Source organism: Dipteris shenzhenensis, chromosome 14 (assembly GCF_047967505.1).
Source record: "Dipteris shenzhenensis isolate YYH24624 ecotype China chromosome 14, Dip_SZ_1.0, whole genome shotgun sequence".
In the NCBI taxonomy this organism is placed as follows: Eukaryota; Viridiplantae; Streptophyta; class Polypodiopsida; order Gleicheniales; family Dipteridaceae; genus Dipteris; species Dipteris shenzhenensis.
The window spans coordinates 53,253,265-53,280,455 of NC_141609.1; the positions used below are offsets into that span (position 1 = coordinate 53,253,265).

Sequence of the window (27,191 nt, forward strand, 5' to 3'; positions counted from 1 at the left end):
TATTTGATACAATAGGAATAGTTTCCCCTCTATTCCTAGCAATCACACGCTGTACTTTGCCCCTATAAAACTCCAATAGGAAAAGTCACTTCACTGCCTTGCGATGGAACCAAGGCATACCCAAAACCACATCGTGATGTTTCAGTGCAGAGATGAAGAAGTCTTCATGATCCACATAACTCTATACATGAAGACGGAGCTTCCCTATCAAGGGAGTGATTGGCACAGGGTTCCCACAGAACATCTGGTCAGCATCCAGAGCCCTGCCCAAGTCCTCCATCTTTATTCCCAACCTCAGGGCTAAATCCTCTGATATAGAGTTATCTATAGCCCCGGGATCAAATAAAATCAATGCTTCCTGGTCTTTGATCTTGCCCCATGATAGCAGCAATTCTCGTTCCTCTGGGTTTGACACATGACCCAGTACATCAGGAATTCCTCCCGCCATTGGTTTATGCGGTCCTCGTGGCTTCTCTGCCTCTTTTCCCTTTGGAGTTGAAGGCTTTTCTGGGCACTGGGCAGGCAGCCACATGCCCCTCTTTGCCGCATCTACCCTCTTTACTGAAAGTTTCAATCTGTTTAGGGGTAAATTGTGGTCTTCCCTTATAGGGCTTTTGTACTTGGTTTCCCCTCCGCTTCTGAGGCTGAAATCCCCTCTTCTGAGCCCTGGGAAACTCTTGTCTCAGACTTGGGGGTCACTGGCTTTGTATCCCCCGGTATTCCTGCCTGTATTGAAGGCACAGAAGTAGGATCTTGCATATATATAAGATTAGCCACATTGGCTGAATGCATAGGAGAGTTGAGTTTGAGACTTTCTTGAAAAGTGAAATCTGCAAATATGAGGCCCAAAATTTCTGATTATAAGACTCAGGTTTTTGAAATTTGCACATTTGATTTAAAATTTTCTTAAGCGCTTTTAAATTCAAAATCATAGGGATCCAACAAAGCTAATGGGGCAGGTGCATGCTTAAGGTAAAGTCTTTGCCCAATAAATTCCAGTTGGATGCGATTATGTGTTTCAACTATGTGCTCAACCGAGCACCCACTCGGGCATTGAAGACCATGACTCCCTATGAAGCATGGACTGGTCGTAAGCCTATCATTTCGCACATGTGGGTGTTTGGGTCTCTTGCGTATGTGCATGTACCCTCTCAGTTGAGGCATAAGCTTGATGATAGGGCTGTCAAATGCGTCTTCATTGGCTACAACTCACAAAGCAAAGGTTACAAGTTGTTTCAGCCTAGCACAGGCAAGGTGATTGTCAGGTGGGACTAGTTTTTGCTGAGCATGCCCCTTTACCTTGGCTGGACTGTAAAACACAGCCTTCAGTGGAACCCTCTGATGTGTTTGATTCTATTCCGCCTTTCACAAATACAGATGACACAGTGCAGAGCACCATGCCACATGCTTCTAGCAGCTCCAATCCTCCTCCTGTTGCTCCTCCTCAGCGTGATTTTCCACCGCCAAATGGCCATGCTATCACGAAAGCAGTTCAAGAGGAGAGGGCTGTCATGATACAGCAAAAATCAGTCCCTCGTTGGCTTTTGGATACCTTGAGGATAGCAAGCAAGATGCCCCCTTGGTTGCCTGCACCAGAGGGGAACAAAAACAAATGCATGGCAATTTGCTTGAGCTGAATGTTGCATTGATTGCCACTGCCTGTAATGAGGAGCCTCTATGTCACAAAGATGCATTTGAAAGTCATGAATGGATGCAGGCCATGAGAGCTGAACTTGATTCCATTCAAGCAAATGGCACATGGGACTTGTCTGATTCGCCTGTAGGCAAGCGTGCCATCAGCACAAGGTGGGTTTACAAATTGAAGCACAAAGCTGATGGCAGTATTGATCGCTACAAAGCCCGCCTTGTTGCGAAAGGTTATGCCCAGCAGCATGGTATTGACTTTGAAGAGACATTTGCTTCCACTTCACGCATCACGACCATTTGTTGTGTCATTGCTCTTGCATCTCATAGGCATTGGGAGGTCCATCAATTGGACATTGAGACTGCCTTCCTTCATGGGGATTTAGTGGAAGAGGTCTATGTCACTCAGCCTCCAAGATTTGAACTTCTAGAGCCTGAAACTAAGGGATGCCGGCTTAAAAAGGCCCTTTATGGTTTGAAGCAGGCACCACAGGCATGGTATGCCAAGATACATTCTTTGTTTATGCGCCTTGGTTTCAGAACAGCCCTACGTGTAGGCCATCTTCTGGTGGTTCTAGTGATGCCCTATAGGCCATGGTATGTTCCTTGTAGGCATAAATGTAGGCACTTGTAGTGTTAGTGCCTTTTAGGCCACCTAGGACACTTAGTCCTAGGTCTAGGTTTGTACAAGTACCTTGTACTTGTATTTTTCATTATCTAAGTTCTGACGTGACAGACTATATCGACTCTTTGCACTTACACTCTCTCTTTGCCTATCAATCCTACAGTGGTATCAGAGCAAAGTTTTGTCTTCCTGCGCACCCTTTCCGTACAGTCTGTACAACTCCGTACAGTTGTACGGACGTTCGTACAGACACGTACAGATCTTGCATTAGATCAAGTACGGTCATACCTGCGTTGCGTACAGCCGCCGTACGTATCTACGTTGCGTACAATCGCCGTACGTACCTGCATTGCATACAATCGCCGTGCAACTCTGTACCTACGTCGCACGTACATTTGTCATGCGATGTATTGCACTACATACGTCTCCCTACATGCACTGTACCTGCAAACCAGCCTCGTACATGCATCCGTACACTCTCCGTACAAGCGTACCAGCCTCGTGCCTGCATCAATACAACCGTACTATTCATACCGTACAACCGTACGATGGATTCAGCACACCTGATCCGTATAGCCTCCGTACAGTTGTACCTGATCTGTACAACTACCGTACAACCATACATTCTGTTAGTACAGATCGTGGGATTTCAGTACAAGTTTGACACGTGTGAATTATTTGCAGTATATTCTAAAAAATTTGGGCTTTTTTAGGACTTCTACTTTCCTCATCCTCCTTCTATTGTTTGAAATCTTCCCAAGCCATTTCAACAGTTTGGAAAGCCTACATCTTGAGGTCTATACTCTGGGACAGGTGCACTTTTGCAGTCAATTTGTGGACCAACAAGTCCTATTTCTGCAGTTGCAAGCCTTGAGGCTATTTTTTGGGATTTGGTATGCAATTTCTCTTTTGATTCCAATACATTGGGACAGATTGGAGAACATTGAGTCACATTTGCAGGACATTGGGTCAGATTCGCATACATTGGGTCACATTTGCAAAAATTTCAGAAAAATTTGCAGCTTTTCTACATTTGCCCTCTTTTTGGCCTATTTGCCCTCATTAAATTTGGGGCTTTTGCCAGATTTGCTGTTTTTGCAGTGAACATTCCCTGTCACAGTCACATTTGGGTCAGATCTGCATTTGCCCTTTGATTTGGGTCAGAAACTTGCAGATATTTGCTGTCATTTTTGGACAGCCAGCTTTTTGCAGTGATAGCCTTGAGGCTTTTGGGTTTTCAGGTCTTTTTCAAGGTATCACATTTGCTATGGCTGGGAACAATCAAGATTTATTTGGAGTTCTTCGTGAAGATGATAAGTTGGATGGCACCAACTATCCGATGTTGTCTTATCTCATGAAACATATTCTTGTTGCAAAGCATTTGTGGAATATTGTTTCTGGGGCTGATCTGAGGCCAGCCAATGCTACAGTGGTTGCCTCTACTGCTGGTCCTTCTGCACGGGGTACTCCTCCTGATGCCTCTTCCTCTAGCACTCCTGCTGCTACTCTTCCAACTCAAGAACAGTCAAGATGGGATGCAAGAGATGCAAATGCACATTCATGCATTGCTTTATCATGCAAGAGAATCATTATTCCACAATCCGGTCTTGCAGGACAGCAAAGGATGCTTGGGATAAATTGGCTTCTCTCTATCAGATTCGCAATGAAGCTCGTGTTGCATATTTGAGAAGGCAATTATAGGAAGTCAGTATGAATGAAGGTGAGTCAATGGATGCATACTTGACAAAGGTCAAGGACCTCATGGAACAGCTTGCCAACATTGATGAGGTGGTGCCAAATTCACAGCTTGTTAAGGGTTTGCTACAACCCTTCGATTAGTGGCCATGGGTAATCTAGATCACTATTCTTTTGATCAGCTAGTTACTTTGCTTTTGCAAGAAGAGCAAAGTAGAGCTAATAGACAAGCCATTATTCCTGATCATGCATTTGCTTCACAGTAGACAGGAAGAGGCAAGGCTTCCAAGCCTATGGGCAAGCCAAAATCTGCGCATAGCAGCTGCAATTCCTCCCATGCATCTAAAAATACAGCAGATAAGGCAAAGAAAAGATGCAACTATTGTCGCAAGCCTGGACATGACATTTCAGAATGCAGGAAGCGCATTGCTTCCGAGAAAAAGAAAGCAGGATTGACAGTTAATGCCTCTCATGCTATTGAATCCCATGAGCCAGAAGATGCTTCGCATGCACATGCTCTTCAGGATGATTAGGCATGGGCTGTCCATTGCTCATTTGATCCATCCAAAGCCGATGCATTCTTACTGCTAATGATGCTCAGTCTTGGTACTTTGATAGTGGTGCTTCCAAGCATGTCACTTCTTGCAGACAGTTGTTTCATTCTTTAGCTGATGCACCTCGAGGGGGGACTGTTACATGTGCTAATAATCCTTCATATGCTGTAAAAGGAGTTGGAGATGTGCAGCTCACATCCATTTCAAGCCATCCTGTCACTCTGACAAATGTTCTTCTTGTGCCTGGCATTGAAGTCAACTTGATTTCAATTTCAGCAATTGCTACTTCAGGTTTCAGAGTAATTTTTTATGGCCACAGATGTCTAGTTTATGATCTTCGCGATGACAATGCCTTAGTTCTCACTGGCACTTCGCAAAAAGGGCTTTATCACCTTGATCATCATTCAGCTACACTTTCTATTGAAGCATTGGCTATTTCAGATTCACAGCTTGCTGAAACTCATCTTTGGCATGAGAGAATGGGCCATCTCAATTATAGAGCTCTTGCCAAGCTACATTCACAGCAGATGGCAAATGATGTACCTCAGACTCTCAAAGTTTCCAAACATGTGTGTGAGGGTTGTCTTTTGGGTAAGATGCATCGATTTCGTTTTCAAAAGAATTGTCCAAAACTCTCACAAAGGAAATTGCAGCTAGTGCACAGTGATGTCTGTGACCCAATGAGGACAAATGCCATTGGGGGGTACAAGTATTTCATGACTCTCATTGATGATTTCACAAGATATTGCTGGGCATATCCTTTAAAGGCCAAATCTGAAGTTTTCTTATGCTTTCAGAGATGGCTGAATATGGTTGAGAATGAATCAGGATGCAAGCTTGTCACCCTCAACACAAATAGGGGGGGAGAGTATATGTCAAAGGAGTTTGATGCATTTCTGTCTTCACGGGGCATTATTCACTCATGCACTACTACTTACACTCCTCAGCAGAATCCTGTTTGCCAAAAATGACACATGGGAATTAGTAGATCTCCCTCCCGGCAAGCATGCCATTGGAACGCGGTGGGTCTACAAATTAAAAAAGAAATCTAATGGTAGCATAGATCGATACAAAGCCCGTCTTGTTGCAAAAGGGTATGCTCAACAAGGCATTGACTTTGAGGAGACATTTGCTCCCACATCCACGATTACTACCATTAGATGTGTCATTGCCATTGCAGCCCATCATCATTGGCAAGTGCACCAACTTGACATCAAGACCGCTTTTCTTCATGGGGATCTGCAGGAAGAAGTCTATGTCACACAACCTCCTAGCTTTAAGGTTGTTAATTCTGAAAATAAGGTATGCCGGCTTAGAAAAGCCCTTTATGGTTTGAAGCAGGCACCCAGGGCATGGTATGCCAAAATTCATGCACACTTACTATCCCTTGGTTTTCAAAATAGTCCCACAGAACCCACTCTTTATGTCCGTGGGAGTGGATCTGATTTTTTAGTGCTGATTTTATATGTGGATGATATGCTCATCACGGGCCCAGATACTCAGCAAATTGCAGCTTTCAAGGCTGATTTGCAGCAGATTTTTGACATGTCAGACATGGGACGGCTCCATTATTATTTGGACATTCAGTTTGCTCATGTTGGGGGGGTATCATGATGTCTCAGTCCAAATATATTGGACAGCTCCTTGATCGTTTTCAGTCTAAGGATTGCAAGCCAATCTCTACTCCAGTGGACCCTGGCTTCAAATTCTCAGCTCATGATGAGAGCCCACCATGTGATATCACTCTTTATCAGCAGGCTGTTGGATGTCTTATTTATTTATGTCACACCAGACCTGACTTGCAGTATGCAGTATCTCAGCTCAGCAGATTCATGCACATGCCCAGTTCACAGCATTGGCAGGCAGTGAAGAGAGTCTTTAGATATCTCAGAGGCACTCAGGATTTAGCCCTCTTCTATGGTGATCAGGTTTCACTTACCATGCATGCTTACACGGATAGTGACTGGGCAGGATGTTCCGACACCAGAGTGTCACATACTGGCAATTGTTTTTTGCTTGGCAATTCATGTATCTCTTGGCTCAGCAAGAAGCAACCAACAGTTGCCACGTCTAGCTGTGAGGCTGAGTACAGGGCAGCTTCCACCGCTACAGTAGAGTGTGTTTGGCTTCGACAGTTACTTACGGATGCGCGTACCAAGCATATTGAAGTTCACTATCATTATGTTCGGGAGCGGTTGTCAGCAGGAGACATAGAGTTGTCCTATCTTCCCACAGAGAACAACATAGCAGATATGTTTACAAAGGCACTTCCTCGTCCCAAGTTCGAAGTCTTTCGACAGGCTTTACACTTGGTTCCCTTTGTTACATGATCTGACATCCCTTGTACATTCATAGGTAGCTATATCCTTTTGGATGAACATGTGCCACCATGACCAGAAAATAACAGGTATTCTGAGACGTTTCCAGAGTACTTCAGCCCATCCCATGGAGGGGGGTTTGTAGGCCATCTTCTAGTGGTTCTAGTGATGCCCTATAGGCCATGGTATGTGCCTTGTAGGCATAAATGTAGGCACTTGTAGTGTTAGTGCCTTTTAGGCCACATAGGACACTTAGTCCTATGTGACACCTAGGACACTTAGTCCTAGGTCTAGGTCCAAGTACCTTGTATTTTTCATTATCTAAGTTTTGACGTGACAGACTCTATCGACTCTTTGCAACCTGCACTCTCTCTTTGCCTATCGATCCTACACTACGGAGGCTACTCTTTATGTCTGAAAGAGTGAATCAAAATTTATGATTTTGATTCTATATGTGGATGGCATGCTTATCATCACTGGGCCAGACTTGCAGAAATTTGCAGATTTCAAGGCAGCTTTGCAAAAATCCTTTGTAATGACACAGATGGGCCGGTTGAACTATTACTTGGGCATCCAGTTTGCAGATGTTGAGGGGGCTATAATGATGAGTTAGTCCATATACATTGGACAGCTTTTAGACCACTTCCAGTTTGAAGATTGCACGCCAATTTCTACACCATTGGAGCTTGGCTTTCGTTTCTTCTCTAAGGATGGGAGTGCACCCTTTGATGCCACCCTTTATCAGCAAGTTGTGGGATGCCTTATTTATTTATGTCATACCTGGCCTGATCTTCAATATGCCGTCTCTCAGTTGAGCAATACATGCACATGCCTAGTTACATAGCATTGGCAAGCAATGAAGCGGGTCTTCCATTACTTGAAGGCCACATAAAATTTAGGACTCTTCTATGGTGATGAGTCTCCACTAGTCTTGCATGCTTTCACGAACAGTTACTGGGCAAGTTGTTATGACACGAGAGTTTCCCATAGTGGCAACTGTTTCAAGCTTGGACCCTCATGCATTTCATGGTTCAGCAAGAAGCAACCTACAGTTGCTACTTCCAATTGTGAAGCTGAATACAGGGCAGCCTTCACAGCTACAGTAGAGTGTGTCTAGCTCTGTAAGCTACTCAGAGATCTTGACATCAGCCAGCCAGCTTCTACTACCATCTACACTGACAGCCAAAGTGCTTTGGCTATTGTGAGAAACCCAGTGTTTCATGCACGCACAAAGCACATTGAGGTTCATTATCATTATGTTCGAGAGCAACTATCAGCTGGAGACATATAGTTGTCCTATATTACCATAGAGGACAACTTAGCAGATCTCTTCACAAAGGCTCTACGGCCCAAGTTTGAGGCTTTTCGACATGCCTTACACTTGGCACCATTGGTTTCGTGATTTTGATCTCCCTGTAATGTCATATCCATCTTGGACAAATATGTGCAACCATGATATACTTTCCAGGTATACCTGAGATGTATCCACGATACTTTAGCCATACCATGGTGGGGGGTTTGTTAGCACTTAGCCCTGATATGTCCTTGTAGGCTAGTCTTAGGAATCAGTCAACCCTTAAGTTGACTTCATCCGTCAACCATATGGTTGACTTTAAGGCCATATAGGCCACCCCTTTGTACTTTTTCATTATCCATTTGCAAGTACTCGCATTTGCTTCAGCTTCTTGTTTGCTTCCTTGCATTCCACTCCGTTTCCATTGCTTCCCGCATCCAATAGTCTCAGGCACCAATATTGTGTTCAATATCGGTCTCATAGCATACAATACTAATCATGATGAAGAAGAATCCCTAAGGTAACATGGCATGTAGGAGTATGCAAAAGAGTGAAAAAACTACGTTAGTCACTACAAAAGCCATTTATCAAATCAATCCAAACATAGAAAAATGGAAAAGCTCCCTGTCTTGAATATACTCTCATCTGTGCTATTGGTGATGGTGTAGAGGCTTTTGGTGTGACTCGTTGTAGCCTTGTAGTCTTGCCTTTATTTAGAGAGATCAACTCTTTAAATTGTTTGCTCCTAAAAGACCATCTGAGCATTTTATAGGCGTGCACGTGTGCATGTGCGGGCACACACACATACACCATTCTTTTGAAAAGAAAATCCCATGTATATACGAAAATACTGAAAACAACTACCAAAAGTTGAGTTTTCATTCTTCTAATCTTGATAGATTATGTCACGATTTTAAGACAACATTAAGATACATATCACAATCAACCAACATATCTTACTAAGACTCACAATGCATAGGTGTGACATCCAGCAAGCCCTGCCAGTCCCATATAAAGACATGACCTTTGTGTGAAAAGCCAATAAATAACCTCTAGAGGTCTGAAAGCTCTCACATCTCCTACTTTGCAAAAATCATGTTCTCTGTATTCAGTTTCTACATATACAAAAGATGGGCTGGAAAAGTATCTTTTTCTGTTTTCCAGTGCACCAGGGAAGGGCGGCTTTTTAGAATCATACCCGTGGCTTGAGTGTCCAACGAGGATGCGTTATCCATCAACCGTTTGCTGATTCCCATATCAGAAATCTTTGCCCGTGATATGCGTCCACTGCTTATCAGTACATTCTGAGGTTTCAAATCACGATGCACTATACCTAGATCATGTAGATGTGAAAGTCCCGCCAAAATGTCCCTATAAATGTACAGGGAATATTGAGCCACGTACAAGCACAAGTATAGGTGCTTATGATATCAAAAAGTATCATTATATTCATTTGACAGTAATCAACGTTATATATTCTCGAAAAAAAGCAATGGAAAATATAAATGTAAGAAATTACCAAAAGAAATTAGAAGCACTTATCATCTTTAGGCAAAAAGAAAACAGTGGATTTGAACTAAACTACCTACTCAAAAGTACAATTAAGTATTCTCTATACGCTATTGTAACGATCGTACGACTACTAAGGCCATCTTTGAATGTATGTCATCTGCTCATCTAAGCAGAAGCATGTTCGGGTCTAAGTGTGTGTGGTGGCGTAACTGTTACTAAAAGACATGCTGAAAGCAAAAGACATTGAAAGACAATGCGAAAAGTAGCCCACAACACAGGATTGGGTTGAACTGCCCCCACCTCCAAAAAGAGTATTTACTATACTTCTCGTTCAGTGTGGGCAGAAGATGACCACATTTGGATGGACACCTCCTGCTGGAAGAGCAAACACTGAGTGTGCCCACACAAAGCATACAATCGACTATCAACTGGAATGGACACTGAGCTGTCCTTCCATTATGTGGCTATGGTGAAGCTCTTTTAGGCTCAAAGAAGAAAGCCTAGTGTGGTGCTTTGCTGGCTGATCACTACACCTCTCTGTTGCAGGAAAGCCCTGACACTGCTCTGCGGATCTTTCCTCAAGGCTACAGAGGAAGATCCAGAACGTGCTGCACTGCTGGAACTGGAGATGCTGCAAAAGACATTGACGGGCTGCTTTTATAGGCAGTACCCCCCACCCTGGGTCAGCCGACCTGATGCTGATCTGGCTCACCAGGTCTGTCAATTCGGACGACCAGTCTATGGGCTGGCCCCATACCTGCAGGCAGGCTAAAAATAGCCTTGAGCTGCTTCCATCCCTAGCTGCTCCTGTCGCCTGGTCCTCGGCCTGCCACTGTTCCTGCACAAAGGCCCAGACCTGCAGCTGAACTGCACCTTGCCCCACATACTGTCAACGAGTTCTGGCCTGCAAGGCTCCTGCCTACGGCTGCTGCATTCACCTGGCACTGCTGCTGCTGCTCCAGACTGCTCGTCCATGCACTCTACCTACATGCTTGGCCCAACACATGGCCCTACTCTACTGCCCTAACAGCGAGACTCGCCTCTATCCCTTTTAATGAGGGCTCACAACCAGTGGTCTGCCTACTAGCCAAGCCATGCTCTAATGTACAGAAGCTTGTCACACCATGGATGTGACAGCTATGCATGTGCTAGCTTATAGTGAACACACAATCAGGGAATTCATATAGAAAAACTAATTAATCAACACAGAATTCACCTCAACAGGTTGGTTTTATAGCATTCTTAACAATAAATGCATAACCTTTAGCACTGCTAATTTTGTAGCCAATAAGCTGGCCATATAACCTTAATAACAAAATAGGAAAGATAGGCGTACCTGCTCCTATCAGTTGCAAGTAACATATGGCCTGGAACTGCCTGCCAGCTCATTCTCCAACCTATACATTCGTATTAAAATTTAAGTGGACAATTCTCATTGTTGCACAGAGGCCCCTATTTCCTCATGTCAATAGCTACATTTACTCAAATATCTTTTACAGACAATGTCTACAAGCTCAAAACCGACCCATAGAACAGCAACTTCATCTAACATGAAAAATTAGGGGAATTCGCTAAGCTGGGAGTGCAAGTTGCATTCCCTCTCACCTCCATTCCTCCCTTCCTCCGTTCATTGTCATCATCCCTGACCTTCCTATCAGGAAAACTAGCCATTCACCAACTATCACAACACAGGTCCAGATACCAAATCTAATAGAGAGCTTGCTTGCTATGCCAGCTCCCTATAGCGGAAGATCACACAATTTTAACTGAATCATGCTCACTCCGTGTGCACACACTAGCATAAACACAAGCTTAGATCTGAGAACTGTACAGCATGTAGGACCACCAAAACATTTATATAAGAATTCTCCAAAACAAGACATTATATAAAAATCCTCCAAAACAAGACAAAAGTGATACAAAATGGGGCTCAGTGTACCACCAACAAGCAGCAGGGGTGCTGACTTGAAGTGGGCTCCTTGAACCTCCCTTATGCTATCTTCTACCTCTTCCTGGCAACTTCTGAATCTAGCAGCCCTCAACTCTGGAATAGCCAAGCAGCAGGCCGAGAAGCAGGCCGACCCTCTTTCTGGCCCAACTGCTGCTCCATGGCTGTGGGCTGTAAATACCCCAGGCTTGCCCCAAATTGCACGGCTTTCCAGCCCACAGGCTTGCAACCACTTCTCACCTCTTCTCTCTCTGGGTTCGGCCTGTGGGAGATCAGATGATGAGTTCAGCCTCTTCTCTCTCTGAGTTCAGCCTGTGGGAGATCAGATGATGAGTTTCCAGTTTTGGAATCACTTGATGGATTCCTGCCAGATCTATGTTGGGCAGCCGCAGACTTGTCTAATTCGTTTGTTCCCTGGAATCACACCTGAAAGGCTTCAACTGGATCACCCCTTGTAACTTCAAGCATCTTATTACTAGGCCAACTTTCTCCACTTGGTCACCTACAATGGTCAGCAACGCAGGCTCCTTGAAGCCTTCATCACCAACCTCCATTGTAACCTTGCAGCAGGCACTGAAAGCCTCTACAATCAGAACTCCCCCTCTATCCGTAACTCTCCATTCTCCGAAGACCTGAAAACATCTCTACAAACAGCACCCCCAAAGCATTCTTCTGAGGTCTCGAACTAGGGGTATCCCCAAGAGTACATTCCAATGCAGTGCACCTGTGAAAGTCTGAACTCCTGCCCACCTTTGTCTTAATCTGTGCTGGTAAAACTCGGCCTTGTCCTCAGAATCTAGATGTGCGCTATAATAACTTCGAGCTGAGATGCCATGTGCACTCCTCGACCCTCTGGTGTATCCAGATGTTGTAAGTCATGTTTTTTTGGTGTGTGCTTTGTCCCATAGACCCATGAGGTCCACCAAGGACGTTATCTCTCTCTCTCTCTCTCTCTCTCTCTCTCTCTCTCTCTCTCTCTCCCCCCATGCTTCCACACGTTCACAACTCTCACATGGTATCATTCGCCAAGGGACCTAGAGAGGGCTGAGCTGATGCAGTTCTGAAGGTTATTGCTATGTAGATCTTAGGCATTTTGGAGGGCTGGATGCTAATTGCAGGGAGGGTTCAAGGCGATCCGGAGCAGTCTACCCAAGCCGACTTGAGGAAGAGATCCAAGGCGATCTGGAGCAGTCTACCCAAGCCGACTTGAGGAAGCAGTTCCGAGCACCATGAAAGGGCGATCTGCAACCACAATTCGAGGCAACTATTTGTGGCCGTCTGGTACCATTTGAGGCAGGACCCACCTGCCAAAGTCGATTTGAAGCAGCCTACTCACGGTGTCTGTGGCAGCAGTTTGGGGTTGACTGCCCATGGTGACTTGCAGCAGCAGTTCAGTGCAGTTTGCTAACAGAATTGACAGCACACAGGGTCAGCCACTAGTCCGGAGGCATAGAAAATAGGCAGCTGTTTGCAGCAGCCTGTTGGAGTCGTGGACAGCGAGGGACGTTCATGTTGGAAATGTCCGAAGGACAGTTTCTTTCATACTTCCATTCCATCTTGGTTTCTGCCTAGCTTCATGGGACCCTATGTACGAGTAAGGAGGATATCCTCGACGGCACGAACTATGCCCATTGGAAGCTCAACATGAAGATATGGTTCATCCAGAAAGGCTTATGGGAGCTTGTTAAGAGCTAGGAACACAAACCTAAGCATCCCAAGAGCTCTATCTACTAGGATGCTGCCCAAGAGGATGAATTTCAAGAGGAGCTCAAGGATTAAGAGGATTGGAACTCAAAGGCACATTCATTCTTGGTCTGGACAATCACAAAGGAGTTTTTTCCGCTATCACTTTGCAAGGACAGCTGTTAAATTTTGAGTTCCCAAAGGGACTACCAGCGACACTCATTCTCACTAGCTTCCTCCAAATTACGACATGGATTCCTAAGTGTTGAGGTGCCAGTTCACCACGAGTCAGCTGGACTTTGATGATCTATATTCATCACTTCTCATGAGTCGTCTCCCAAGCTAAGCTAAGGGTCACTCAGGTGGCACTCCAGGAGGTGAAGCACTTTCGTCAGCGCACAAGAAAAAGCGTAGCAAGTGCTACAAATGCAAGAAGAGAGGGCACCTGGCCATAAGTTGTTAGTATAAAGGCAAAGCTAAGGACCAGGACTCGGAGCTTCCCAGTCAGGTGGTTCCAAGGTGGTAGCACTTGCCAAGGATCACCAGTTGGCACCAACCTTCTAACAGTAAGATAGTCTTCCCCCACGATTCACACCTAGAGAGGGCATGTGGGCGGGAGTGCCGGTTGATAACAGCCTTGATCATTTAAAAGGCTGGCACACAAACCAAGGCTGTGCAGCTATGGAGCATATGAGTTCAGAGTTCATTGTTGGGCGTCACAGAGACTATGGACATGACAAGTACAAGAGTTTGTTATCCGTACATGATGTGTTCATATAGGTCGTAGTGTGTACCACAGATCATTATACCCCAACTAGGAACTCTATGCAGATTGGCATGGAAAATCACACTTACGAACATGTCATTTGCTGTTAGGGGTGGCGTTATGGTCCGAGGATCCATGCAATCTAGTGCTCTCTCAAAGGTGAATCCAGTAGGCTCGCTAATGGTTGCATCTTCATCGAATTGCTCATTATGCTCACCATGAGCTGCAGAGAGGGTGTTATGGCATCTCACGTGAGAAAGGGCTTCTGTGTGGGTAGGTTAGGTCGGCCTAGATAGGCTAGTCTAGGCAAGCTAGTAGGGCTTGGTTGGGTACTCAAATTGGGCCCCAACCAAGACGGGTCAATCGACCTATTTGGTCGGGTCAACCCAAAGCACTCTGGCTGTCAGTGTAGATGGTAGCAAAAGCTGGCTAGCTAATGTCAAGATTTGCGAGTAGCTTACAGAGCCAGACACACTCTACTGTAGCTGTGAAGGCTGCCCTGTATTCAGCTTCAAAACTAGAAGTAGCAACTTTAGGCTGCTTCTTGTTGAACCATGAAATGCATGAAGATCCAAGCATGAAAAGTTGCCCAGTCACTATCCGGAAAGCATGCAAGACCAGTGGAGCCTCATCACCATAGAACAGTCTCAAATTTTGTGTGGCCTTCACGTAACGGAGGCTTCACGGCTTGCCAATACTGTATACTAGGCATGTGCATGTACCTGCTCAACTGGGAGACGGCATACTAAAGAACATCTCGGATATGACATAAATAAATAAGGCAGCCCACAGCCTGTTAATAAAAGGTGGCATCAAAGGGTGCACTCCCATCCTCAGAGGAGAAACGAAAGCCAGGCTCATCATTATACCCCCCTCAACATATGCAAACTAGATCCCAAGTAATAGTGCAAATGGAACATCTCTGTCATTGCAAATGATTTTTGCAAATCAGCTTTGAAATCTGCACTTTTGTCCATATTTGGCCCAGTGACAAGCATGTCATCCACATAAAGAATCAGAATCAAAAGTTCTGCAGCACTCTTTCGGACATAAAGTGTTGCTTCTATAAGGATGTTCTGAAAGCCACTGGCTGTCAAATATGCATATATCTTGGCATGCCATGCCCAGGGTGCCTGCTTCAATCCATAAAGGGCCTTTTTGAGCCGAAAAACCCGATTTTTCTCAAAGCTAGGAGGCTGAATGACATAGACCTCTTCCTGTAAATCACCATCAAGGAAGGCGGTCTTATTGTCCATAGTTGCCAGCCGAAACGAAAATGAAACAGCAAAAACACCAAAAACAGAGTTTTCGACCCAAGCCGAAACAGGGAAACGAGAAACAGCAATATAGTACAATTTATGTGTAGAAATTAAATTTGTATACATATACAATTATAAATATCATGCAACGTGCTTAAAGTGACAAATTATGCTACTTAGCATCCGCTTAGTCACTAGTGCTATTAAGTCATGACTTATGCAGCATGCATGATGCTTCAAGTTTCAACATCTATGATTCTATGATCTATCATTCATGAATGATGCTTCAAGATTCAAGAATCAACAACAATTACAACAACCTGAAATGAATTACAATATTGCAACTGTAAAAGCAAAAAGCATCATAGTATCTACTATTATCCAGATTCCAAATTCATGAACCATGTGACATGTCACATGTGGCATATCAATGTCTGAAAAATAAAAATACACCCATAGTAGCTACTAGCATCCATGATTATGAATCATGTCAAAAAAAGGTAGCCAGCTGCCAAAGTAAACTCAGTACTACATCAATAATCATCAAAAAAAGAAATAGCATAGTCTAGACTCCAGACTAAGAGACTCTAGAGACTAAGACGCATTTGAAGCGTCCCTAGGCCTAATATAGTGGTAACTAGGCTAGCACTGTCCAACTAAAGATACAGTACTAGTCCCATCTCCATCATCTGCATCATCCATCGACTTGGCATCCTCGTCCTCAAATGATTCAAGGGTGTCACTGTATGAAGAAGAAGAAGCATCATCAGGTGCAGCTAAAGTGCTAGCAGCATCCCTAAACGGTTGCTATCATGTGCGATTTGCTGGTGCCAACATCTCCTCATACAACATGGCATATATGTTCAGCTCCTCTTGTGGAATACCAACCGCTCCAATTGAGCCGTGCTGAATTTATTCCTCTTCTTTGTGTGGAAGAGGGCCCAAGTGCTCCAGTTTCTCTCACAAGGACCCGAACTACAGTCTTGGAAGAGAACTCGTATAGCAAGGCGTTTATGCCATAATCCATTCAAGCAAAGATAGGTATCAGGAACTTATTATTTATACAACTTCAAACTGCTTAAAAGTTAAGTTATAAGTAGTGAAGTTTCAATTTGTGTCTACCACAGTAGGAGCACAGTTGCCATATTTCACCCACCACGAGACAAGCTACAACTCTCTCTCTCGAAGCCTAGCTGTAGGTCGACCAAATGAGAGGTTGTGATTACAGAACAGAAGGAGATCATCCCCCAATCTTCGTTGCATTTGCACATCACTATCTGTCCACTTTTGTAGGGATATTGTTGCAGCCCCTCTTCCAACTCCTCATTTTCATATTGATCTTCAGCACACCATAGAAGACGCAATACGTGTGCCACCGCATGGTTTGGGCGGTGGAACCAATTCCACCTATAATTCCACACTCCATGGATGTCCTAGATCCTAAATCACACACAACATACAAAATTCATACATAAACTAAAAATTGCAGCAATGAGCTTTAGCCTTTAATACTAATTTAGTGATTGTAGTCTTACTTGCGATAGGGAAGTATTTCTGTTAAGGGCCTCTCCAATCTTGTCCATAAACTCGAACAAGAGCCCTAACGTGCTCCCATCCAAGTCCGTGATGCAAAGCACTGTGTAAATAGAATTAACAGCTTTGACAAATGCCTCCGCCTCATGCCACCAAGCTTCATCCATGATCATGCGTGCAAACTTGATAGACTTTGCATGGCCTTTGTCATCCAGATCATTCCACTCCCGAAACACAACCGTGCGTAGCAAGCCCTGGCGCACTCGCACGAGCCTCTCCACCACTATGAAAATGTACGCAAACCTCGTGGTTGAAGGTTTCAATAGCTCAAGGTCACTGTAGACCCGATAGATGCTAAGGATTTTCGGTCTCTTTATGACAAACTTCACAATACTACGGGCAGTGGAGAACATAGCACCAATCCAAGCTATCTTTCCTAGGTTCTCAATCAAAATATCAAGGCAATGTGAGGCACATGGTGTCCACACAATCTTTGGGAACTCATCTTGCAACAACTCACCCATAGACACACAATTACTGCCATTATCTGTCACTACTTGTACCACATTGTCCGCACTTATCTCCAAGATGGCTGCACGCATGTGGTTCCAAATGTACAATCCTGTAATCATTGTACCTGCGGCAGAGGCATCTATGGCACTCAAGAACATCGTCCTCTTGCAAGAAGACACTAGAATGTTGTACACACTCCTCTTGCATACATCTGACCATCCATCACATAAGAGTGTGCACCCATACTTTACCCAAGCCTATTTCAAGGGCTGCATTTGTGCTTCCACAGGTGTCCTTTCTCTTCTTAGCTCTCGTGTCCTCAAGGCTTCACATGTAGGCCCTTTCCATTCATACCCAATGCGACTAACAGCTCTCATGGCCGTCTTCCATCGCAAAGTCTTCGCCACATGAAAGGGTATTGCAAATTGTATAAAGAGCTTCGAGAGCTCACTAGTGGCCTCCTTGACTGCCTACGTTTGCATGCGTGCTTGAATGCTAGACCTTTGTAATGAGCCTCTTTTTCCCACACTAGCATCCACACTACCTGCTCCATGTGGCAAGGGTGTCCTAGCATTAGGATCCTTTGCCACTATGATCAGTAGCAAAGGCTTGATCTGCATGAGTAGAAGCAGTCCCGTTAGCTCCTTCTACAGGAGTAAGCAAACAAGCTGATCAAAAGAATAGTGGTTGGGGTGACCCATATCCACTAGTCTAAACGTTGTAGCAAATCCATGATATGAGTCAAGGAGTCCATGGAGTGTGGTGGACACAACCTGTGAGTCTGGTACAATCTCATCAACATTGATGAGTTGCTCTCTTAAGTCCTTGACTTGTGTCAAATAGGCATCCATGCTGCCCACTTCATTCATCTTAACATTGTCAAGCTGCTTGCGCAAATAAGCTATTAAGGCCTCATCGTGTATTTGATATAGACTGGCCAAAGTGTCCCATGCAGCCTGGCCGTTTGCGAGACTGAAAATGTGAGGTATAACAACTCTCTTGCAATTCATGGCAATCAAAGTACCTGTGCATCTCACTGATCCCAACGAATCTGTTCTTGCGTTGGAGGGTTGGCGGCAAGCACTAAGGGAGTAGTGGTAGATGAACCAAAAGTGGCAGAAGTGACTGCAGTTGCAGCAAGTGCCTGTGATGAAGAGACAGGTCTAGTCTCTGATCCAAATCCAATTCCCCAAAGTTCCTAGACACCAACAAGTGGGGCACCAAGTACGACCAACGAATCTGTTCTTGTGTTGGAGGGATGAACCAAAAGTGGCAGAAGTACCTGCGGTGGTAGCAAGTGCCTATGATGAAAACACAAGTCTAGTCTCTGATCCAAATCCAATTCCCCAAAGTTCCTGAACACCAACAGGTGGGGCAGCACCAAGTACGACCACAAGGGATAATTGGTGCCATCAAGCTTGTCCTCAGCAACAAGCATTCCAAAAGATTCATGGTTTGCCATTGCAAATGAAAATCCCCAAAAAATTAAAAACAAAAGCACCTTGCAAATGTCGAAGCCTCAAGGCTACAATGCAAAGAGCTGGCTACCCAAGTATCTGACTGCTTTCTTTGGAAAAAAAAAAAAAAAAGAATCTCTCTGCTAGCTGCAAATATCAGACAAAAAATGACAGCAAATGTCTGCAAGTTCAATGCCAAGATGGCTGCTCAAACACTGAGGAAAATGCACAAGCTGTCCCCAAAACAGACCTGCAAGAAATTGTATGTCAAATCAAAGGACCCCCCTGCAAATAGCTGTTTTGCAAATGACCAGCCCAAATCAAAGGGCAAATGTCCGCAAATCTGTCCAATGCAAATCTGAGCTGAATCTGTCCCAACTGGTGTCGGAATGCCACAAATGTCAAAGGACAAATAGCCCAAATCAAAGGGCAAATATGCAAACTGAATCCAAATCTGGCTGTGCCAAGCAAATATCACTGCAAATATCAGCAAATCTGACAAAAGCCCCAAATTTCGAGAGGGTAAATATGCCAAAAATAGGGCAAATGTGGAAAAGCCCCAAATTTTTCTGTGATTTTGTAAATGTGACCAAATCTGCTGCAATTTCTTACCAATGTCACTGAAAAAACCCAGATCAAAGGAGCCAAATGTCACTGTAATGAGTGCAAATGTGACAAAATAACCTGCAAATCTGAGAATATCTCGCAATCTATTCAAAAGCCCCAATTTTTAGAGAAAAATCACCTCCATGTCACTTCAATGTGTGCAAATGTGACACAAAAGAGGGTGAAAAGCTTCAAATCCAACTGTACCAGGCATATCTGAGTTTGGAGGGAGCAAATCCCAGCCAAATGGTGCTAAAGCTGGTTGGAGCAGCTGGAGGAAGGCCCGAATGACCGAAATCTGAGCCAAAAACCACAAAAAAGGCCGGAAAATGCTCGAAATCACCTGCAGTCAATTCGTACGGACTCCTAGCAGCCATGCACCTGTCCATATGGTGTCCGTACAATTGTATGGACGGAATCGAGATGATGCGGGAAGGTGTCATTTCTATAAAAACAGCTCAAAATTTTCAAAAAACATTGAAATCGGACTTGAAAAAGCCAAAAAAAAAACAGCCATTGGACTGTTTTTTTGCTCAAAAAACAGGTTTATGGCGATGAAATGAGGCACCGGTCTGAACTGGAGCAAAATGGCAGGTAGGAGCAATGGTTGAGCACGAGGGGAGGCAGGTAGGAGCAAGAGAACCTGCTCTGATACCACCGTTGGGTGCGGGAAGTAATGGAATGGGAGTGGAGTGCAGACAACAAGTCAAAGGAACATGAAGTACTTGCAAATGGATAATGAGAAAGTACAAAGGGGTAATGAGAAAGTACAAAGGGGTGGCCTATCTGGCCCCAAAGTCAACCTAAGGGTTGATTGAGTCCTAAGACTAGCCTACAAGGCCATACTAGGGCTAAGTGCTAACAACCTTCTCATAAGTCTTTCCCAGCCCAATGTGTCCTGCCATGGGATTTCTGCCAAAATCAGATTCTTAAAGGAGGAATGAGGAAACAAATACACTGTCTAAATACCATAGGAGTCCATTCTTCAGAGGTAATCCATGCAATGTGGGTCCTGAAGGGCCATAAAAGTAGCAGCAGACGATGTTCCAAGTACTTTTCTTGGATATCATGAATCCAATCCTTACAGATAGTGGAGATTGCATGGCATTGACATGACCACAATTTAGATAGAGCAGCAGTTACCACATTCTCTTTCCTGCTTTTATATTCAATATCAAATTCATACCCTCGTACAAACTCAACCACCTAGATTGTCTAGGAGAGAGGGTACTCTGAGCTAAGAAATACCTATGATCTGTCCTTACCTCAAAGTGGCTACCATACAAGTAGTGATGCCATTTCTTGATAGCATCTATGATAGCAAGCAAATTAATACTCCTTATCAATAGGACCAAGATCCAAAACAAATAGATTAATCGTACAGGAATACCCTGAGGAAAGGTTAATCACAGCATCAGTACAGATTCTCAGGCTGGTGGTGAAAGTACCATTAGCCACTTCAACCTTCAAGCTGCAAGGAAGAACATCCACTGGTAGCTTCAATGAGTGGATGGACTTGTAATTTACAAAGTTGTGGTTGCTTCCACTATCCACCAAAACATAGGCATCTCTGCCCATTACATGCACTTTGATCCTGAAGGTGGTAGGACTGCATACACCCTTTAAAGCGTTGGCAGATGTTGTGTGCAACTCTGGCTGGGTATCCCATGAAATTTCTTCATCACTCACAGCCCCATTATATACCTTTGTACGACTAGAATATATCCAATCGTACAAATTTAGAAATTTTGTTGTTCTAAAGTCCAAAAATCTACACATAAAATAAAAGAGAAAACGAAAGAGAAGAAAAAGAGGTAACAAAATTTTGAAAAACAAAAGGAAGACATACTTAGCAACCAAAGCAACACTTATGTCGTCATCAGTGCCCAAGCATAAGCAGCTATACTCACAGCCCCATTATCCTAGCCTTCCCTGCAGGGTTCACAACAGTCAAAGGAATTCTCAAGATGGTAGGAGCTTTGCCTACCCACTACTGCAAATGGTCTGTGTACCAGCTGTGGAGAGGAAGATAATAAATTCCACATCCTAAAGCCATTCATAGCTCTCGGCACAGATGGGTTGTGGCCTCTTGGGTGGAACACATGATTCTCATCGTCCATTAGACCTCCTGGCCACAGTCATGAAACTCTTCTGCATTTTCTGTGGATGACAATTCATCCTCAGATTCCGAGATCTCTGTAATGATACCTAGTTTGCCTTGGACTGATTTAGCTTTGCATGCCTTGTTGTGATCCACGGTCCATTTCTCTCCAAATCTAAAACAAAGACCTTTCTTTCTCCTCTCATCCATTAGGGACTGAGATAATTGTCTATGTGCATCCTTCTTTTCCTTATCATTATCTTGAAAGTTGATGACTATCATCTGATTTAGAACTCTTGCCAAAAGTATTAGACCTTGAAACCTTAACAGTAGGATACTTAGGGATTTATCTACCTTGTACACCATAAGTTGTTTGAGAAGGCTTAGAATCCAAATGAGGTGAAATGTCTGCTCACCAACGGGCTTTTTCCAATTATGATCCACAGTAGATGACTTCTGATCCCTGTATGTGAGCAGTGCAAATCTCCACATCACTGCAGGAATAGGATTCTGCCTACGCTACTGATACCTGAGCAATTCTGGCTCAAATCTTGGAATTTCACTGAAATTCTTTAGGGCTTCTGATCAGGAGGTCAGCCTGATCACAATGATATTGAAATCACGTAAATTGAAGCAAGTTGGAATTTTAACGTAATCAAAGGCTTACACATGTAGAAACACCTATCTGCGACAGATTTTTGCAGGGAGGTAGGCCCAAGGCTCAAGAGCTGGTGCTCCAAATTTTAGTTTGACCACAAAATCCCATGAAAAGCGCTCTGATACCAACTGAAACATAGCTTCTACTAAGGCTGCTAACAGTGACTGGTTTTGGGGCAACTATGAAAGACATGGCAGAAAAGGAAGTAGAGGGAAAAGAATAGATCACTTTTACTGGAAAGGGCATGGGATTTAGTAGCTTTCCACATGGCTGGCTAGCTTGGAGCTAGGTGCAGTCCTTGCACGTGCCGCCAATAGGCTCATGATTAGAAAGTACCAACACTCATAGAATGAAATGTGATTGCATTAGTGTTGAATGCCCTGAAAGTACAGCTGAAGCCCCTTATATAGTTTTAGAAAGGTGAGCCAGCACCTAATTGCTTCTGGAATATTACAACAGAGGTGCCACGTGGCAAGCCCTGATCTAAAGTAACTACCGTTAGTGGAACCCTTTATTGGGTAACAGGGACAATTATCTAGCTGACTGGTACCCTAGCTGTTACATCCACTGAGGTGAAGAAAAATATACATAAGACGAAAATACATCCAATCTCACAAATTAACATTTTTACAAAACAAAATTGAGAGTAAATTAAAAAGTAAAAACAAAAAATAACTTAGTGAGCAAAAGCTTCTGTTCTCATCAGTACCCAAGTCACCATCTAAGTTTCAAAAGATTCCGGAGTCTCTTGGATACACCCAGTGCTTACTAAGGTTTCCAGCCAAAACAACAAAAACTTCACAGCAAAAAGGGAGATGACAAAGCAGAAGAAAAAGAAATGCGAGAAAGAGAGAGAGAGATGATATGATTTGATTTGATATGATTGTATTAAAGTCTGCTTGAGATCTATGGGACTGGTGGCCACTATTAACCAATAGAGTGATCAACCAAAAATAGAACAAACCTAAGAACGAAATCCCAATGCAGAATCCTCTGAAAATTGTGGATTTTTTACAAGCACATTGCCACTTTTAAAACATAATTGAAGAAAACAATGAAGAAGGTGGGATCCTAACAGATTTCAAAGCCAGTACTTGATCGAATTTGTGTGCCATTACACAAAACGACACATTGATGACAGGTGACTGACGGCTGGACCAGTCATCGGCCGTCAACTTTACTGGTCATTTTAGTCTGTCCCAAACAACAGACAGTGAAAGGTATAACCAATTGATATCAAAAATGTGGGTGGTTATAAACTACTGAAAGTATATTTCATTTGAACTTTTAATAGAGTCTCCTTTTGAGCTACCTTACAATAATGCCGATAACGTAGTCTCGTGTTTTTCCAACAGTATCCATGTTAGGTGTCTCCTTGAGCAAATAATAATCTAAACACTCAACTGAAATGCAGACTTGCTATTAAGGTGGTTTATTGCTCACCTCATGAATTGCAGGAGTTTGACTGAAGGACGTGCCCACTCATCCCACAGTATGTGATCTTTGGCATCCTCGACCTTCAATAGGATCTGTTGCAGTTCTAGATCTGTTACATTGGCAGGCGTGACATTGTTCTTTGCTGCCCCTAATTGTTGAAGGCTTTGGGCGAATATAAGGTCATTCAAGTTGAAACTACAGCGCTCCAATGCAACATAGACAAAATGAGCATCAACTTCCATGGCATAACAACGTACAACATTTGGATGCTCATCAGATGCAATCAAATTTGCTAATTCCTTTTCAGCTTTCTCGTGAAATTGCAGGAGCAACCTTTTCACGGCAACATTCCGCTTGTCCAAACACCCCTCAAAAACTACAGTTCCATGACTTCCATACCCAATAATACTGTTCGTTATAAAAAGACTCCCAACAGTGCATCCTTCTCCATTGTCTTTAACCATGTTCCCTCGCATACCCGCATTATTCATTTCCCTTAGAGGAGAGTCATTTGTCAAACTAATGGTTCTCATGGTTGATAAGGGATTGTCCATAGGTCCAAGAACAGATCTTTCTGGGAAGGCCTTGTCAGCTGCCCCTAGCTCCTTAATCGCAACGTTATTTTTAGCATTCTGACCAGATGGCCTCCGCCCTTTTTTCCTCTTCCCACTCAGTGACTGCTTCTCCTTGGTCTTTTGCTTAATTGTAGTACTACGATAGAGTAATGCAGCTCCTAAAAACCCAACTACCAAAACGGCTGTTGAGCCCAGAGCAAATCCTCTCCACAAGAATCCTCTGCCCGAATGAAAGTGAGATATACTGTCTTGAATCTCATGTGCTACAGCCGGAACAAATTTGTTCGCTATTCCATTGCCTCTTTCGTCGCCTGATGGAAGGGCCAAACTCATCGAGGCCCTGGCCTTGGTTCCCTTCTCCTTAGAGCTTTGTTTCTCGACGAATTCTCTGCTTGAGATATCTGATGGTTTCGTCGGCCTAATCCCAGTAGAATAAGCCTCAAGCAGTGACGTGCCTCTATGATCGGACCCCAGTGTGGGAATTAAGACACCATCTACACCTTTTTTGGCTGATTCAGGAAGGGGAGCAATGTCATCTGGTTTGACATAATGCAGTTGGACTTCTCCGAGACTTACATTCCAAAGAACTGCACCCGATCTCGTTGAGACAGAACTTAATGTGTAATCCTTCCTGAGAATAAAAAGATAGTTGGCATCCTCGGATTCTCGGAGACTTGGCTCTACTAGGCGTTCCATGTTTTCTTGTTCGTCGTTGTCGACTATGACGGGATTATGTCGAGAATCAAATGTCCGCACTAAGATCCCCGAATTAGCATCCACCACAAAGGCGGAAGTTGAAAGAGAACCAAGAACTATAGCGCCATCCAAGAAGGCTGGGGTGCTTCTTACAAGTTCGTCCGGCGAGGTAGGAAGGTCCTGCACGACGGTAATGTTCAGATGTCCATAAAATTCCGAACGTATGCAACATAATTTTACAGGAAGCGAGTTAAAAAGGCTTACCTCTATACCGTAACGTTTGTCATAGAAATACAGTTTCCAATCTGTCCCACAAAAAACATATTTGTCGTCGGCAATGAGCGGATCACCGGTTATCGCGGAGGAGGAATTTGAATCTTCGGTATTTTCAAGTAAAAGACCATGCGAAGAGCTCAGCGGTGGTCCTGAAGAAAAGGACCATCGAATTTCACCTGTGTCTGTATCTTGTGCAGCTACTGATCCATCCCAAAAAACTTGAATCGACAGAGGATGCGATCTAAAAGACCAGACAATTCCGACAGGCCTTCAATGAGTAATTGTCTGAAAGCATGAGTGCGTTGAAGGCAACCCAAACTTTGCAAGATCTGCGAAACACTTACGGCTCTTGGACGGGAGCGGGCAATTGAGCAGGATCGTGGGCGGAGAGGTGGAGAGCCAGTGGTGTCCACGAGACAAGTAGACACACCAAAATAGCAAGAGCCATGGACGGGTTCCTCCATCAATCAATCTCGTGTCATGTGGATTTTGTTGTTGTGTTTCTTTCCGGGTAGGCCGACGCTCCTTATGATTTGAATTATCATCAAAGGCTCGACTCACAAGAGTGCATGTATGCACAAACGCCCGGCTCCGAATTAAGGCTCTATCCAAAAAAAAAATTTATAACAATTTTCTCACCAAGGCGACTTCAAAGTCTCACTTGCCGTTTGGTAGGCATAAAGCCTCTTTGGCAAGCATAAAGCCCGTTTGGCAAGCAAAGCCCTTTTTGATGGAATAACTTTTTAGCAATATATATTTTTGCAAAATAGCTTTTCAGGCAGAACAACTTTTTTGGCAATTAGAAGAACAACTTTTTCTAGTAATTGGCATATCAGAGCGAACAAGGAATTGTAGTAACCTTTAACATTTCGAAGCCCCATCTGTAGAACAGCATTCCATGTAAATAAATCCAAAGCACACTCTTCACGAGTTTCGTTGTTACATAAAGACGTGTCGGGAAGATGATGTTGACTGAAACAAGGAAAGATCTAGTGTTTTGACATAATGTTAAACCAAACTTAAAGAATCTGAAGTCACTTCTCAAATATTAACTAAGTTACTATCAAATCAACTCTGAGCTTCATATGCCGAGTTGAGACCAAGTGATACGATTCCATGAGCTCTTCCAAAGTGTCGTGTCTACCTACAAAGCATGGACTTCAATTCCTTGAATGGTTTTTGCTAGATTGTTAACATGCAGGATGAGCGGCCAGTGAGGAACTACTTAAAGAAATGTATAATTTATACAAAGATAGGAAAACAATGATGAAAAGGAAATTTTCCAAGGCCAGCTACAGCTCCCCAGTACTTGGCGCTACTCGTCACGATATCCTTAGACATACAATCCTTACATTGACTCTACAACAAGTATTTTACAAGAGCCTTGGACAGAGAGAAGCTGATCCAGAAAAACATACCCTTTTGGCTTTTCTATCATCTACTTTGAATAAAGGTGCAAACCTATGAGCATTTATGATGCATAAATACTTCAAAAGCGATACAAGCTCGGGAAGCAATTTATCTTGTGGCCTGAGCTTGTTCATTGTATCGGTGCCATCAACAACAGAAACTAGTTCACTTTTCTCGAGGGGGCTACCTGCATTGTCCCTTAATTCTGGAATACTTTCCACATCCCCATCAAAGGCGTTTGGAGCATGTAGATTGCCATATTCTTGAGCTTCACTCGCGTTGGGAATGTCTTCCCCTTGTATGCTGTTGTTGCTCAGCTTAAGGCGTGTTCTTCGAGTCAAAAGCATATCACTTGCAGGAACCTGGCTTCTCCATGTCCCAAACGAATCAACCCTATTGTCATTGCACCCTATATTAGAAGGCACAACCACTTCTAGGCATTTGGCAATGACTTTCCCTCGGTCTGTGACCTGAGTTTGAATTGTCTTATTTTAGGAGGTAGACTTTCTTCCTTATTGACACTAGTTTTTGGGTCAGTTTCAATGAACTTTTCCAGCCCGAACATGTTGCTCTCCGTCTCATGCTCTAGCTCATCAGCTACAATTTGAGTGGAACTTTTGCTCTCTTCTTT

General features: G+C 43.8%; 1 protein-coding gene and 1 pseudogene across 1 annotated transcript in view; both read right to left on the bottom strand.

The window, feature by feature from the left end:
• LOC147894818 (serine/threonine-protein kinase/endoribonuclease IRE1b-like) overlaps window positions 1–25,673 on the bottom strand; it is a 34,954-nt gene extending 9,281 nt beyond the window's left edge. Inside the window, exons 1-4 of the mRNA XM_087384742.1 lie at window positions 25,495–25,673; window positions 25,139–25,391; window positions 23,610–25,054; window positions 9,329–9,501 (exon numbers count right to left, since the gene is read on the bottom strand). Coding sequence (XP_087240868.1) covers window positions 9,329–9,501; window positions 23,610–25,054; window positions 25,139–25,391; window positions 25,495–25,598 — 1,975 coding nt within the window. The 5' untranslated portion in view covers window positions 25,599–25,673. The remainder of the gene's footprint in view (window positions 1–9,328; window positions 9,502–23,609; window positions 25,055–25,138; window positions 25,392–25,494) is intronic.
• On the bottom strand, window positions 16,810–17,721 carry LOC147894819 (uncharacterized; annotated as a pseudogene).
• Window positions 25,674–27,191: the final 1,518 nt, after the last annotated feature.